Raw genomic sequence first — 16,901 nt, 5'->3', positions numbered from 1 at the left:
TTTAATTTAACACGTCTGAATTATGTCTTGCTATTTTTCTTTTGTCTTTTAACTCATGTAAATACTAATTTTTTATAGCATTAATATTTTTATGATAATTAATCATTAATATAATTTTAAAAATATTTGCTTACTATAAATTTTATATTAGTTCCATAAATTTTAAATAAATAATAATAAATAATAAATTTCAATTTTAAGTATTTTTTAAATATTCTAAAACATTTAACCCGTGCCTCGCACGGGTCTAAATACTAGTATATATATATATATATATATATATATATATATATATATATATATATATATATATATATATATATATATATATATATATATATATATATATATATATATATATATAAAAATTCTTGTTCAAAAATATTTTAAATATATTAATCTAATTATATATATTTAATCATAATAATTTAGTAAAAATAATATTAATATTAATAAATTTTTAATATGACCATGGTTGTTTAGCACACTATCCATGATTTATTTTAATATTATAAGGGAAAAGCTAACATGTGCCCCAAGGACACAAGTTAATGAAATATTTATGGAAATATTTTCTTGGAACGCGTGCATTCAATGTATTGAAACTTTAAATATGACTCTATTGCATTTAATTACATTTAACTTTTTCTAATTATAGTATCTTTAACATGTGCCCTTAGGGCACACGTTAGCATGACCCATATTATAAAATATGGAAATTTTTTTAAAACAATTGAAAAATAAAATTACATACAATTGTGCCAGTTTTTGAAAACAAATATACATTTAATTTAATTGTACCAAATAGAAGTATTTGTAAACAATTGAAAAGATATTACAAAAAGATCGAACGGACCACCTAGTGGTTAAACTCACGGAACAAAGCCAACACGCTGGAGTTGAATTTATGTTAATTGTTGCACCATTTAATATGAGGCTCCCATTTTTATGAGGCCCTGGGCTGTGGGCCTGCTTGCCCTGGCCCAGGACTGTCCTTGTCCCCGAGTCCCTAGCCACCTTTGCTCTTAGATTTACAAACATCACTTAAACTAATTCAAGAGATTTTAGCTCCCCCTCAAGGATAGGTTCTCTAGGTTGTTTAAAATCTCTGATTATCCTTGATGGGAGTGAGAGAGAGATAGGTATGAGGGAAAATGAAACTCCTGTTTGGAGCTTTTGGTGGATGAGGTCGTTCTTCTTTCGTGAGGAACTAATTGTTGCTAACTTAACTGAATATATACCATATAATTTTATCCTCCAATTCACTCCAAGATAGAGGGATACTGCAAATATTGGAAGTCACCATTGGGCCAAAGCATCCCTGAATGTACTCCTTCCAGCATCATAAGTCCTTATCAATGAGATCACTAACCTTGCTTCTTCTCCAATACCCCTCACATGTTCATGGATCTTGAAACCTACTAAAACCGAGATCCAGTTGTCTCCCAGAATGTTAACTTGTTATCCATTTCCTATCCTCCATCTAGACCCCTTATCTATAAGTTCCTTGGCTCCTAAAATGCTCCTCCAAGCATAGCTAGGTGTGTAACCCAACTTTGCTTCTCTGATTGAGGTTCTAGGGTAATATCTGCTCTTAAAATTTCTTTGAAACAAAGAGGATCTACCTGTCATCAGCCTCCAGTATTGCTTCCGCAACAAACATTCATTGAAATCCCTGATCTCTCGAAATCCCATACCACCAGCGAATTTAGATTTTGCCAATTTAGACCAGTTGACCCAGTATATATTTTTCTCCTCTTTTGATGATCCCCACCAGAATCTAGCTAGGAGAGACTCGATTTCTTTACAACAATCCTCTAGAAGTTTGAAGCAGCCCATAACATAAGTGGGAATTGCTTGAGCCACTGATTTAATCAACACTTCTTTCCCAGCTCTGGATAAGACCTTCTCCTTCAACCCTTTGATTTTCTTCCACACCTTGTCAATGACTTGAGAGAATATAGTTTTCTTAGATCTACCAAAACGCGCCGGTAATCCCAAGTATCTTGAGTAAGCTTCCACCGTCTTTACACCCATCCTATTGCATATCAACTCTTTATCTTTGTCCACCATATTTCGACTGAACAAAGCTTCCGACTTGTCAAGATTAACCATATGTCCTGACAATTCCTGATATTTCCTTAATGTTTCCATAATCTTGTCTGCCTCAGTGCTTGAGGCTCTTGCAAAGAGCAGACTGTCGTCTGCAAACAGCAGGTGAGTGATCACAAGAGCTTTCCTCGCCACTTGTATGCCGTGAATTTGCTTCGAGACAACCTCCTTCCTAAGCATACCTGACAAAACATCAGCACATAACACAAAAAGGTAAGGAGAAAGAGGGTCTCCTTGTCGGAGCCCTCTTTCAGGCTTAATAACATTGCTAGGTTGACCATTTACAAGAACTTGATAGGTCACAGTTCCTCACTGCTTCTTCACACATTCTATCTTTAGTCCATGCTTCCTCAAATCGAAATAAATATCTTGGTTTTGATTGAGGTTCTCCGGTATAACATCCATCTCTATTTTAATTGCCGCATGATCAGACTCGTATCTAGGGAGGTGGGATACTTTAATAGGGAATGATCATCAATCAAGCCCATAGTCGCATGGCTCTATCAAGTATACATTGGATATTAGCCTTCAAGAGTTTGCCATTGGACCAAGTATATGGATAGCCTTCAAATCCCAAATCCTGTAAACCAACATCTTCAACAAGACTTCTACCCCAACCTAGTTAGGAAGGCGTTCTGATGGCTCCCCCTTCTTTTCACTGTCAAGTAAAAATGTCATTGAGATCTCCAAAGCATATCCAACTACTATCCATTTCCTTCGCCACATTTATAATGAGATCCCATGTGTTTCTTTTTTGGGTGTTCTTCAGGTAAGCTGTAAACTTCTGCAAAACTCCAAGCCCGACTATCATCACTCTCAGCTACCCTTCCAGCCACATGGTTCATAAAGAAGGAGTTCAGCGTAATTCTAGTCTCCTCGTTCCACAAAAGTAGAAGCCCCCCTGCTCTGCTTTTACCAGAGCCTCTACAATCAACCGCCTGAAAGCACTCGAAACCAGTCTTGAATTTTATTCTTTGAGCCTCTCTTCCTCTTAATCTTGTTTCCATGAGGAAGACTAAGTTGGGATCTTCTAGACGAATGAGCCTTAACTAGGCTCGAACTACACGAGGATTCCCCAACCCCCTGCAGTTCCAACTCAGGATTTTCATTGGGGTAGGCGGTGCTGGTCTTCCAACACCACCTTTGGTTTTTGAATGGTAAAGCCTTCCTCCTCCGCTGGTTGTCGTCTTTTCTTGGTCACTTGTGCTAATTCCTCAATTGCTCCTTCGGCAATAGGGACATCCACTAATTGCCTCTTTCCCATGTCACCCATCTTGGCTGCAAGAGCAACTTTGCCTCTTTGCTACGTTGGTTTCTTCCTACTCCATTTTCTCTATTTTGGAAAGGTCCCCGTTCCCATAGCAAATCCTATGTCGTCCTTCTTCGAAACCTCCTCCTTATGTTTGTCTTTATTTGATAAGTCCACTGCTCCTAAGGATTCCGCGATCGATTCAATTTCTAACAATGTTGGTCTTTGGAGCCGCTCTATTCGTACCATGATCCCCACTGCTAGGATTGCCAACGAAACACTGTTGTTCAACTTCCTCTTCCTCTTTGTCGTTTCCTTTGTTGTCAAATTTGATCTGGCTTGAAGATATGTTGAAAACATTCCTACTACAAGTACTTGAGCTGAATTCCCTCTTCTTTTGTTCCTCTGAAACCCTAGGTAACGGTGATGCTCTTAGCCACAGCCCAAAGATAGATCTTTTTCATCCAGTTCTTCAAAACCTCCCTCTCCCAGTTCCTCTAGAGCTTCACAATCTTTAAGCTGGTGGCCAATCCTTCCACATGCAAAACAGAAATTCGGTAATCGTTCATATTTGAAGTGAACTCTAAGGTTCTTTTCTTTGAATCGCACCACCGTGCCTCTTTTCAAAGGTAGCTTCAGATCCATTTTCACTTTGATTCAAAGGAATCTTCCATTGCGATGCGCTTCTTTTTGATCCATTTCATCAAAAATACCCAGAGTCCCCCCAATCTTTCTCGCCATCGTTTCTGATCTGAACATAAGCGGCAACTCGTAGATTCTAACCCAGAAGACACCATAGTGCATGTTTAGATCTGATGGCTGCTCCTCTCCCGACACTTGATCCAATACTAGCAAATTCCTGTTAAAACTCCATGGGCCATTCTTTAGAACGCCTTCCAAATCTCTCTTCGTCGCAAACTTAAACAAGAATTAGTTCTTGCTCATCTCTTGGGTTTCCACCGGTTTTTTCTGCTTCCACGCCCCCAACATTGTACTAATGAAAGCTCGGGAGTTGAAGTTGTTATCTGTCCACAGCTTCCCCGCAAGGGTTTGTTGAAAAGTATCTTCGCTGCAATCTTCGTCCACCGCTACTATTACTCCTTCTTCCTATTCCTTTGACAATGGGATATTCCTCCACTTCTTCATGGCGAAACTGAAACTCCCAAACACCAGCAAACCACACTAAGGCTTCTACTAGAGAAGAGACGACCAAAATTCCTTTGGGATAGCCAGAAAAAACTGGGGAAAAAAAACCCCAACCCTAGTATGAAACAAGAGTGGGATAGAGACACACGATAAATTTTAGAGAGAAGTTGGACTTTCTCTCTCTAAAGCTAAGCAGCAAGATTACAATAGTCTATAGCTGTGAAAGCGACGACCTAGGTCAACCTAGAACTTGATAGAGCGCTCCATAAGGAAATTGGATACTCCCACAGTGTCTATTTATATTAAAATAATAACAAACAAACATAATAATATCTTTAAATTATTTTTAACAGTTAGAGTGGATTAATCATTACCATAAATATATTATGATTAGGGTAACTACATGGTAAACCCGCACATGCATGGATATTTTAAAATTAAAAATTATAATATTTATTAAAAAGTAATATTTAATTTATTATTAACATGTTAAACAATATTATTAGTGTTAACATTTAACAATTACATCAGATTATAATATTTTTTTTATTAATATTGTTCTCTTATATAATTTTATCTTTTATTTACTATAAAAAAAATCATTCATAATACTATTAACATAATAAAATAAAATTTTGATACTAACTTTAAGAATATTTTGTTAAAAAATTTTAAAAACTAAATTTATAGTATTTTAATGCTAGATATATAACTTGTATATTGCACTGGTTTTATTATAATATATTTATATGACTTTTTGGTTCAATAAAAAAATATAATTATTATTTTTAAAAAATTCATAATTTTGGTAAATTAAAATTTTAGTCATAAATATGTGAATTTCATATTGTTTGATATTATTTACTTCTTTGTTTATTTTCTAAGAATCTCCAAAGCATTATAACAATATAATTGTAATTAGCTAAATATTATACTTATATTATTATTAATATTATTTATTATTATTATTATTATTATTATTATTATTATTATAATAATAATAGTTAGATATTATATTATTATTATTTAAATATAATATTATTATTATTATTATTGTTATTATTTATATAGGGTCAAATTAGTAATAATACAATTAGGATTTTTGTCAAAGTTTGCTATCATGATGACATGTGGTTAGAGTTGTATCATAACAACGTTAGATTTATATTAAGTAGATAATTTTCTTAGGGTTGCTTTTTAAAATACATTGGGTGTTTCTTCACCATAGTGAAAATTCATAAGTGGGATTTCTTATTCCACCCCATGCTTTTCTTACGCACCACGCGAAATTTCTTAAATGCCTCTTAAAAATGGGAGTATATTTTCGGTGTGCACCAACATTTGATAAACTATACATTAGAACTTAGAACTGGAATTTAATTTCAGGTTTTGATGAGGAGAAGTAATTTCAATTTTGTGCTACACAGAAACAAAAAAAAATCATTGAATAACACCAATATCACAAACTCAAAATACAATTCATAACATAAACATAGGAAATACATTAAGGATTTTAACAAAAATCAAACATTACAAATCAATGTCTACGTACGTGAACGTTGCAACATCATGATAATATCATCGACCGATCTAGAAATAGTTGCATCTAGCTCGATCAGAACTTTCTCCTCAAAACTGATAAACATATTCCACATAGCCCGTATATCAGTGTCGTTCTTCTGCTCACGGTTGATGAACACATGCTTCCCATCTTTGTCAATAGATGGCGAGCGGTACTCGATCTTCACAACTTTGCGATTGTCGCCATAAGGTACAAGTTCCTGCAATATTTCATGCATATTTTAATTGGGGTGTAATCGGTGAACTTAAATTCGTGTAATGGTGTACTTGGTGAACTTCCACTCACAACAGCAAATCCTAGTTTCGTAGCCTCTATACGAATCCACTGCAACATGTCTTCACGTAATTCAAACTCTTCTTCTTTTTCAAAATGCTCACAAATATCTACCATCTTATTTACGATAGGTGAAACAACTTGAGAAACATTAGGTTTGAGAATGTTATTGGGATGCACCATACAGAATAGGTGGACCCTCATCTTTAAGGAGGACAAATGATCATGTTCTCCTTACATCTCTCACCGTTGATATCTAATATAACCGTCAACCGCATAAAGCGTTGAGTTACTCGTGAGCGGTTTAAACCATTTATATAATATAAAGACTAGATCGCGTCATTTCAAGTGTTTAATTCATTTAGACTCTTATTAAAAAAAAGATTTGAGCATTAAAGTGTTAATCATGTAAATCGACATCTCTTACACCGTATAAGAAGTTTGCTCCACCATATCAAGACTTAATTCTGGGTTTACGATTGGAACAAAAAATGTTGAAATCAAAACTTTCTTATCTTATGTTTATTTTAATGGAATTTCTAGTTGCTAATTTGATTAACAATTTAAAAATTAAAAATAAAAAAGAAAAAATCCCACAACTTAATATATTGAAGAATCGTACCCATAGTCACACGGTTCGCAATTCGCTTCGGTTCGTGGTACGAATTCGGGTACGCGGTTCGCAACTCTCAAAGAATTAGGTACGGAGGGGGTATGCATAGTCGGTACGTCATTTGAGTTCGTGGTACGTCAACTGGATTCGTGCTACGTCATTTGGGTTCGTGATACATTCAAATATAATAATTCATATATTATAGTTAAAATAATTATTAACATAAAAGAAATAAATAATAAATAAAAATCCTTTTAAGTTCTTAGTGTATAGTGAATCCGTTCGCAATTTTAGATGTGCAAGCTTAAACAAGTAAAGTGAATCCGTTCGCGATTTTAGATGTGCAAGTTTTTTTTTTTTTGGAATCAAATCCGATATTCCCGGAGTGTCGTCCTTTGCAGGAGCTCCTTTACCACTGAAGTTCAAATGCTTATTTATATGAAAATGGTTTTACAATTAACAATATTAATGGACAAACTAAGTTTATAAAAACGAAACTAAACGAAATAGTAAATATCAGGCAAATCAGGTCGAAAAACAAACTACAAATTTTTTCTCATGAAGACATAAAAACGAATCCATATCACAACTTATAATCGTTAACTTTCACATGTAAAGTCAAAACTTAATTTTTTCTCTTAGATGCTTGTTGTTTCAGAAACTCACTTTTCTTCATCAAGATTTACCAATCAATTTTGTCTTCAGCTTTTCTGTTTCAAACTCTACAGCTGCTTCATTCTCCTTCCACTTTTCTAAACGTAAAGCTTTGTCCACATAATTTTTAATTTCTAAAGCAGATTGAACATGAGGCTCTAACCAAGTGAGATCAGTTCTATATTTCTTAAACTCCTCCCATGAAACTTCAAGATCATTAGTTAGAACCTCCACATTGGTATGCCTTGCTAAGCTAGCTGCTTGGTTCACTTGATTTTCAAGCTTCGACTCACGAACAAAAAGTTCAACCTCAACAATACATTCATCATTCAAAACAAACCCCTTTTCAGGATCATAAAGCTCATCTATTGGCATGAAAGAGTAGCGCCTTGATCGGTAACTTGCACTGAACTTGTTCTTATACTCTGGAAAATTATACATCGAGAGTTAATTATATACATATACTATTAATTCGGAACATAATTTTATAAAAAAAAAACTCGCCTATTTACAATTTGGAGGTGAATACAAAATACGGGTAATGCTAACATGCCCTTAGCGCACATGTTAATGATACTAAAATTAAAAAAGGTAAATGCAATAAAATCAAATTTAAAATTTCAAAACATTGAATGTACGCATTTCAAGAAAATATTTCTAAAAATAGTATATTAACTTGTACATGTTAGCTTTTCCCTAACAAAATATATTACCTCGTGTGATTGTTTTGTTAGGATCGAGCTGATTGACTAAAGTCAACTTAAATTTTACATCTCTATACCAATCCTCGCTTATATGGTCAGCTTTCATTTGCACAGCCTTAAAAAATATATTTAAGAAGTTCCTGCTTGGATACAGAATAATCATCCTAAACAAAAACCAAATCAGAATAAATAAATGTTTAATAAGGGTATTCTCTTTTCATCCAATAAATTATAGTTATAATATGTGCAAACTTATTTATTGAAAAATCATACCATGGATAACCACCAAGGACGAAAGCCTCAGAATAAACCTTAGCAACATTCTTCAATAGAGTGAATTCTGTAATCTTCCACGTGAATGTCTCAAATATCTTGATATACGATTCTTCATCTTCCATTTCTACAAGAACATAAATAAAGTACGGTCAATTGTAAGGACAGAATACACAAATAAAAATCATAATTCACACGAGAAATAGCGTTTTCTTAATTATTAAAAAAAAAGAAAGTTAAAGAAAAGTCTGTACCCTCTTTTTTTTACAGGAAAGTTAAAAGTAAGTTCAATATACATAATGGCAGCCGTTCACAATAGCTACTTATATACTCCCTCCGCTAAATAAAACCACAGAAGTTGTAAGGTTACACCACAGTTACCGAGTATGAGAACTGAGAGGGACACACCAATAATGAGGTCAAGTTGATATGCATAAGGTATATCCTTATGTACGGTGCATAAATCTCATACGAGTAATATTTAAATTGTTCAGAGTAACATTTTAGTTAGAAACGAGTAATAATATCATAATCCATGAATAATATATGCATTATTTGTACACATTTATTAATTATGAGTAATTATTAATTGTGAGTAATGAGTATACTATTCTGAGTAATATTTACATCATTTTGAGTAATATCGAATTTTAACTATTTTGAGTAATATATTCATTGTTCTGAGTAATATTTATACTATTTTGAGTAATCTATATATTATTTTGAGTAATAATATAATACTTTGAATAATATAAACAATATTTGAGTATTTATGCACCGTGCATAAGGATATACCTTGTGTACATCAACACATCATCAATAATGTATCATTATTTAAAGAGTGAAGGTCCATTTTAGTCCCTCACAAAAACTGCAGAGGACAGATTAGTTCCTGAGGAAAAAAAAGTTCATATTAAATCCTTTATAAAATTTAACCGAGCCATGTTAGTCCCTCTCTAATATTTTTTTCAAACCGGGTTTTTTTTTACTTTTGAACTGTGACTGGACTGCCAGTGAAGACCCATTTTAGTCCCTCACAAAAAAGGGAGAGTCCAAATTAGTACCTAAAAAAATTCTTATTTAATCTCTTACAAAATTTAACTGAGCCATGTTACTCCCTCTTTTAATATTTTTTTCAAACGATTTTTTCCTATTTTTAAACCGTGATTGCACTCCTATTTTACTACTGTCGATTTGAAATTATTTGTGAATGGATTGTAGATAAATCATCGCGATACCACGATGTTTTTTTGTTGGTTTTATTATCAGGCCTATGGATGGGTGATTACGGTTTTTCTTGTGTATTAGGTGTTGTTATTATTTTAGTTGTTAATGATCTTTTAAGAAGGTTTAGTTCAGCTACTAGGGGTGATTTAGGCTAATTTTTTACTTTTGTAAATAATACTTGTGGCGAAAATAATACACATGATATGTTGGAAGAAAATTGGTTTATCTTGCCAGAGTTTCCAATTTCTAAAAGCAGATCTATCTTGTCAAGTCCAGTTACGGTTTAAAAATAGAAAAAAATTCTTTGAAAAAATATTAAAAGAGGGACTAACATGGCTTAATTAAATTTTGTAAGGGATTAAATATGAACTTTTTTTCTTAGGGACTAATTTGGACTCTCTTTTTTGTAAGGGACTAAAATGGGTCTTCATTGACAGTCCAATTACGGTTCAAAAGTAAGAAAAAACCGGTTTAAAAAAATATTAGTTGGGGGACTAAAATGGCTCGGTTAAATTTTGTAAGGATTTAATAGGGACTTTTTTCTCATGGTCTAATTTGTCCTCTGCAGCAGTTTTTGTGATGGATTGTGAGGGACTAAAATAAACCTTCACTCTTATTTAAATGTACTAGTATGCATTTAATATTTTTTTAAGAACAGAAAACCAAAAATTCCTTCTTTTATGACTATTTTAAATTAATATCAAAAGGTTTTTTTGGTTACGATATCCAAAGGTTTTATAATGAATGTTTTTAAAATATCCGGACAGCTGAACTTTACATGGAAGAATAAAGAGGAACATGATGAGGAATTCAAAAGACCGTTTGATCCCGGAAACTGCATCCATATGAGAATTAGAGAGTATGTGGCAGCCACCAAGTTGGATGTTGAAAGTCTTTGTAGGAGCAGTATCAGTATACAAATTGGATGGACTCCTCCATATTCAAACTTTGTTAAGCTTAATGTTGATGGAGCTTGTAAGCATAATTCTATGGCAGGCTGTGGAAGGGTAATTCGAAATAATTTAGGGAATTGGATTGCGGGATTTTCTAAAGCTTTGGGGTGTTGTAACAGTTTAATAGCTGAGCTTTGGGGAGTGTTTGAAGGTTTAAATCTTACTAAGCAACTGGGGAGGAGTAAGGTTTTAATTAATGTTGATTCCTTAGATACCGTTAAGGCAATTGAAAAAGGTCATACTAGAAAAGGCGAAGGAGTTGCACTTCTTAAAAGGATCCAGAGATTAATAGAGATGCACGAAGAGGTGCATATTGAACATACGTATCGTGAAGCAAATCAATGTGCAGATGCTTTGGCAAATATTGGATGCACTCTTGATTCAGAGATTGTTATCTTTGAGTCGGTTCCGATGGCTATTTCTAATATTTACGATAAAGATAAAAGTGGTTCCACCACTGATAGAGTAATTTTCTTGTAGTTTGTTTTTTGGGTTTCGGCCCTCCTTTGTAACAAAAAAAAAAATCCGGACAGCTGAACTTTACAGGATTGTGAAAGAATGAGATACAATGCCAAAATAGTGTCCCTATTTAGTTTAGAATACATTAATGTCTAACGAAATGGACATTACTAATGATTTACTATTGTTTTCTATAAATAGAATTCTTGTTATAATTTGACTCATACTTATATCGACGAAGTCATGATTTTTTTTTTAATAATAAAGTTTTTAAAAAAAAATACATAACTAACTCATATTTTAAAAAATTACCCTAATAATCATGTTTGGGGGGTGTTTGGAATGTTGTCTCATATATTTTTTTTAAAATTTTTCAGGTACATGCAGATTTAGTGTTACCAGCGAAATTACCTGCAGAATATTTTAATGTTTGGTTTGCATGTAAATCCGTAGGTAAATTCGCAGGTAACTAAAAAATTTAAAAAAAAAAAAAAAGGCGTCATTTGGAATAACGCTTATGTGTAAAACACCCCAAACATGATTATTGGAGTAATTTTTTTGAAATATGAGTTAGTTATGTATTTTTTTAAACTTAGTTATTAAAAAAAAATCCAAGGTTGTAAACTTTAAATAAACAAATAATACCTTTAAAATATAAGATTCCCAAATATAACCTTAACCAAACATAGCCTTAACCTAATATATTTGATGAAAAATGAAGAAGTTGGATTACAAAAGAATGGCACCGAAGGTATTAAGGAGATTAATGGTAAATAAATTATTGTTGAGTGCTCACCAACTAACTTGAATAGATTCATTGCCTCAAAAATATTTTGAAGAGACTCATGTTATTCCTCCTTGGGGGCGCGAAAATGAGGAAAAAAATGAAAAGTATTAATTCGCTGGTAATTGAAAAAAAATTTAAAAAAAAATGTGTCATTTGAAATGGTGTCTACGTGTAAAGCATTCTCAAACATGGTTATTAGGATAATTTTTTAAAAATATGAGTTAGTTATGTATTTTCTCCGGCCATTATAAGAAAATATTCTCTTTTTAAGTTCATTGAGTAATGAAATGTATATGGTCTACATAAAAGACCAGATACATTCATTATTCAATAAACCTAAAAAGAGAATAGTATTTGCTTATAATAATGGTCACACAGAGTTTTTTTTTAACTTAATTATTAAAAAAAAATCTTCTACAACTTTATATTTTATTAATAATATCCTTCAATGTTATAGGTTTAGCGGGAGTTGGTTAAGGACTTGAACTTAAACTTCTTAGCAATTTAAGAGGTTAAGCTTGCGGAGGTGGATGCCATTTTGGGCATCTCTTTGTGGGGCAATTTGGCCGGTGGTTGGAGTTATTCTCCTGCAATTGGTGTCAGTGGTGGGCCGTTTTTGATTTTATGTAATGTGAAACATAGTGCAATTTTCTTGTTTTCGGGGCCAACGTATCTTGGGTTGTGTCTTGAGTGAGGAGTTAATTCATATCCTCGTTTTGTTGTTAATGTCTATGCTAAGTGTACTTTGTTGGATAAGAGGGTGATGTGGGAATCATCAATCCTTGCACGCAAGTGGCTGTCCGGTTCTACTTGGTGTGTTTTGAGAGACTTTAATACAATTTTTTCTTGACATGAGTGGAAAGGAGTGTACGATGGGACTCATGATTCATTTTTGATCGAATCTATTGAGTTTGAGGCTTTTATTGAGGAGATGGATTTAATGGACTTACTTTTGTTGGGGAGGAGGTTTACTTGGTACCACTCTTATAGGATTTTTATGAGAAGGTTGGACATAGTTCTCTTTTTGCCTAGATGGAGGGAGGAATGTGGTTAGGATAGTCTGCTTGCCTTGGCTCATGATGTTTCTAAGCATTGCCATGTTGTGGTTAAGTACCTTTCTCAACTTTGGGGATGTAAGCTCTTTCGATTTAATAATTTTTTATTAAAGGATCCAAATTTTGAGAGGGTGGTTTGTAAGTTTTGGAGGTCAAAGGTTAGTGAGGGGTGGATGGCTTGCATGCTCAAGGATAAATTAAAAATCCTTAAAGGAGCTTTTAGGTTTTGTTTGGGAGTTTGAAGGAAAGGGGAAGAAAGGGCTTCCCAAAACGAATTTTTAAAAAAAATATTTGATATTTTTTGAAAAATTGATTTTGTATAGAATGATAAAAGAGTGTATATCATTACTATATTTTTAATTTTCAAAATAATATAACAACATATAAAATATTTGAAAATTTTATAAAAGATAATAAAAAATATAAAATAAAAAGTTGAGAAACTATACAAACAAAAACAAAAAAATTTAATATTTTCTAATATAAATCTCATAAAAAATAAATATAACATTAAAAAAAAAAATAGTACACAATATACGTTACAAAAATATACTGCCCCACAACTTAAAACTTTTAGCTTGGTCACTGCTTAAGGTAGTAAAATTGTAATCAATTCTTCAATTAGAAAAATTATTAGGTAGACATGGACATAGGAAATTTTCTTGCACACAACCAATCATAAAATTTTAATAAATTAGAAAATAATACGAGATTTCTCTCTCTCCACCACCCATGAGTCCTAATAAAAAAAGTTTTAAAAATTAAAAATTTTAGTATTTTTCTCACTTCTTATTGGTTGTTCATAAGAATATGGATTTATGGTTGTTTCCATACAAGAATTCGTCTGTTCAATTATACTATCTCTTAAAGACATTGAATAACTGATGTATCTGGACAATATATTGTCTAGATACATTAATTATTCAATATATCTAAAAATGAACTCCTTCTTATAAATAGGTCTAGAAGGAGTAATATCTTGGTCTATTATCATACCAACTATTGTAGATATGAGAATGAATGGATTCTTATTTGCTGTTTTGTAGTAACTTGCGTTCCAAGAAGCTCAGACACAATATATTTAATGGTGAAAGCAGATTATTTAATTTAATGTTATTTGGTATTGGCAATAGTTGCTAATGATAGATCTAGTTAATATCTAAGTTAGTTTGAAAGCCGGGTTATGAAAATCCCAATGCCCTCTTTTGATATTGTTCGAGTTCTCTAGCGCCTGAGTCTGTTACGGTGAGTGAAGAAGCCTTTAAATTGAAAGCAGGTCTTTCTTTTATTCAAGTAGGAATTCTAGGCAAGCTAGCAATTCTTCAAGTGAGAGTTTACATCCATTGCTACATTTAGGCTATGTTTGGGAGTTTGGAGGGGAAGGGAGGGGAGGGTTTTGAAAAATAGGAGGAATTAGGTGAAAAGGATAAAAAGATTTTGGGTAGGAGAGTTTTGGAGGGTTTGAGTTTATTCATAACACCAAAAACCCCATAAAATGGGGAACTCAAAAATTGTATTGTATGAGGGTTTTGGGGGGTTTTGAAGGGTTTACATAAATTTTCCAAATATCTTTTAGGTTGTTATACTATTTTAAAAATTAAAAATTTACTAATAATAATAACTCTTTTATCATTCTAAACAAAATCATTTTTTCAAAAAATGTCAAATATTTTCCTACATTTTTTTAAAATTTTGGTTTTGAAAGCCTTCCCCTCCCCTCCCCTCCAAACTCCCAAACATAGCCTTAGAGTTCCAGTTGCAGGAAAAAGCACGCACGCCCTTATGCTATGAATTTTCAACATATAAATTTTAAAATGCATTGCCAACAGTTAGTTAGTTCAATAGTTCTTCCACGTCTAATATCTACCACGTCTTAGAATAAATCTCTGTAGGATACATTTTCTTTATAAAGGGTCTTATAAAGACTAACAGAAATACACAATTACTTTTAATGATATTCAAGACATATAAAATTATCCATATTCCATAGAAATGCATAATTGCATTTATAACTAAGGGTCTGTTTGGATAGCTTACAACTAACGGAGCGGAGCGGAACAGAGCGGAATGGAGCGGAACGGAATGGAATGGAACGGAACATAAACTCCATTCCACTGTTTGGATATTTTACAACGGAGCGGAACTAATATCTCTTCAAGATCTTTTGCTTTCAACAAGCTTCTTGCAGCATCAAGATTTTCCTCTACTGTAGCTATCTTTGACTTAAGCATCTGCATTTCCAACTCTAGAGATGCCACATTAATCTTTAACTTTTCGACCTCCTCCAACTCCTCCAAATATCTTTTCATTCCTAAGGCTGATTGAACATGGGGCTTTAGCCATGTCAAATCAAAACTAAATAGTTCAAGTTCCTCCCAGAATATTTGAAGGTCCTTACAGGCTAAGTCATTCATATCTTTCACCTTTCTAGTCTTAAGGAAATAAAGAACTCTACCCAAAGCAGTGAAAGCCCATTCTCTACACTTGCTACTTCTATTCTGTTGACACACAATAAGTGAAGGTTTCTGAGAACATACTTCCTCTAGCAACGGAACAAAAGCTTTTTCTATTTGTCCTAAACCCTTGAAATCCATAAGCTCGCTTAGATTTTCGCCTTGACATTCTTCTTGCTTTGGAGTTGGAACTTCAAATTCTCTAAACCCAAGTAGAGTCATTAGACTTCCAAATGTTAGGGAAGAAGTTAAGTTAGCTGTTTGATTAATTGGTTTCTCATGTATTGAATTAGAAACAAAAACTTCTCCACCAACAATACAAGCATCATTCACAATAAACCCTCTTTTTGGGTCATGAAGCTCAGCAAATGTCATGAATGATTCGAAACCCAATGAATCCTCACTTGCATTGAACTCGTTGCTAGATTCTGGAAAATTCATGCATCAGAGGTGAATTTAGTTCCATTAAAAAAAGAATGAATACAAAAGATAACCTAAATATTACCTTTAGTGATAGTCATGTTGGTATTGAGTTGATTGAATACAGATAACCTAAATATGACATCTCTGTTCCATCCCTCAGACATATTGGAAGTTTGCAAAGCCTCCAAATAAATTGATAAGTTGTCATCTTCTTTGATGAGTTTGTTCCCTCTTGGAAACAGACTTATCCTCCTAGATCATACCAAAACAGATCAAAACATACAAATGCAATAAATTGTGTCAAAAGAGTGTATCATCTATGTATCCACCAGCCGGAACATATTCAGTTAAATACAGTACCACTGATACCCGCAGCGGACGAAAGACTCAGAATAAACCTCAGCTTCCAAGAAAGAGAAGTTCTCAACCTTCCAAGTGAATTTCTCAAACGTGATGATACTAGATTGTTTATGCTCCATTTCTACAAAATAAGAATGAAAGTAAACATACATACTACTGGCATGGAAGCCCTAGCTACGGTATATTTCAAATAGCAATACTTTTTGTGTTGAGTAACGTAAGAGGGAGCAGAAGCGGCAGCATTACATTACAATTATGAGAGTATAGAATGACTTAGCTCTCGACGATCGAGCAATAGGCACAACTTTCAAAAGGAGAGAGTATGAGAGGGATACTGGCTATTTAAATTAATACATTTCATTTCTTTTTTACTAGTTTTTCTGACTAGAAGGCAAAAAGTCTCACTATTTGAATAGTTAGAATTTTTTAAACTCTAACTAGAATTTTTTATTCAAATACCCAATCTTTCCCAAATTAACCAAATATTTAAACACAATTTTATTTTGGTAAGCAAGATATATTGATGACAACAAAAAAGCACAAGAATCCGGATTACAAAAAGGCGAAAAGAAAACTGT

The 16,901-nt window shown here is 33.1% G+C and overlaps 2 protein-coding genes across 2 annotated transcripts; both read right to left on the bottom strand.

Moving 5' to 3' along the window:
* Positions 1-7,650: 7,650 nt before the first annotated feature.
* Positions 7,651-8,731, bottom strand: LOC131615184 (ubiquitin C-terminal hydrolase 12-like). Its single transcript, XM_058886672.1, has 3 exons — positions 8,607-8,731; positions 8,343-8,497; positions 7,651-8,054 (listed from the first exon to the last, which is right to left on the bottom strand). Exons 1-3 carry the CDS (start codon positions 8,729-8,731, stop codon positions 7,651-7,653), a joined length of 684 nt encoding a protein of 227 aa, XP_058742655.1.
* A 6,395-nt stretch (positions 8,732-15,126) lies between these two features.
* Positions 15,127-16,442, bottom strand: LOC131615183 (MATH domain and coiled-coil domain-containing protein At3g58340-like). The gene is made up of 3 exons (XM_058886671.1): positions 16,324-16,442; positions 16,046-16,215; positions 15,127-15,968 (listed from the first exon to the last, which is right to left on the bottom strand). The coding sequence occupies exons 1-3, from the start codon at positions 16,440-16,442 to the stop codon at positions 15,127-15,129; spliced, it is 1,131 nt and encodes a 376-aa protein (XP_058742654.1).
* Positions 16,443-16,901: the final 459 nt, after the last annotated feature.

This window comes from Vicia villosa, linkage group LG6 (genome assembly GCF_029867415.1).
Source record: "Vicia villosa cultivar HV-30 ecotype Madison, WI linkage group LG6, Vvil1.0, whole genome shotgun sequence".
NCBI lineage: Eukaryota > Viridiplantae > Streptophyta > Magnoliopsida > Fabales > Fabaceae > Vicia > Vicia villosa.
Note: the sequence above shows the minus strand (reverse complement) of the source record. Positions and strands in the feature narration are given on the sequence as shown.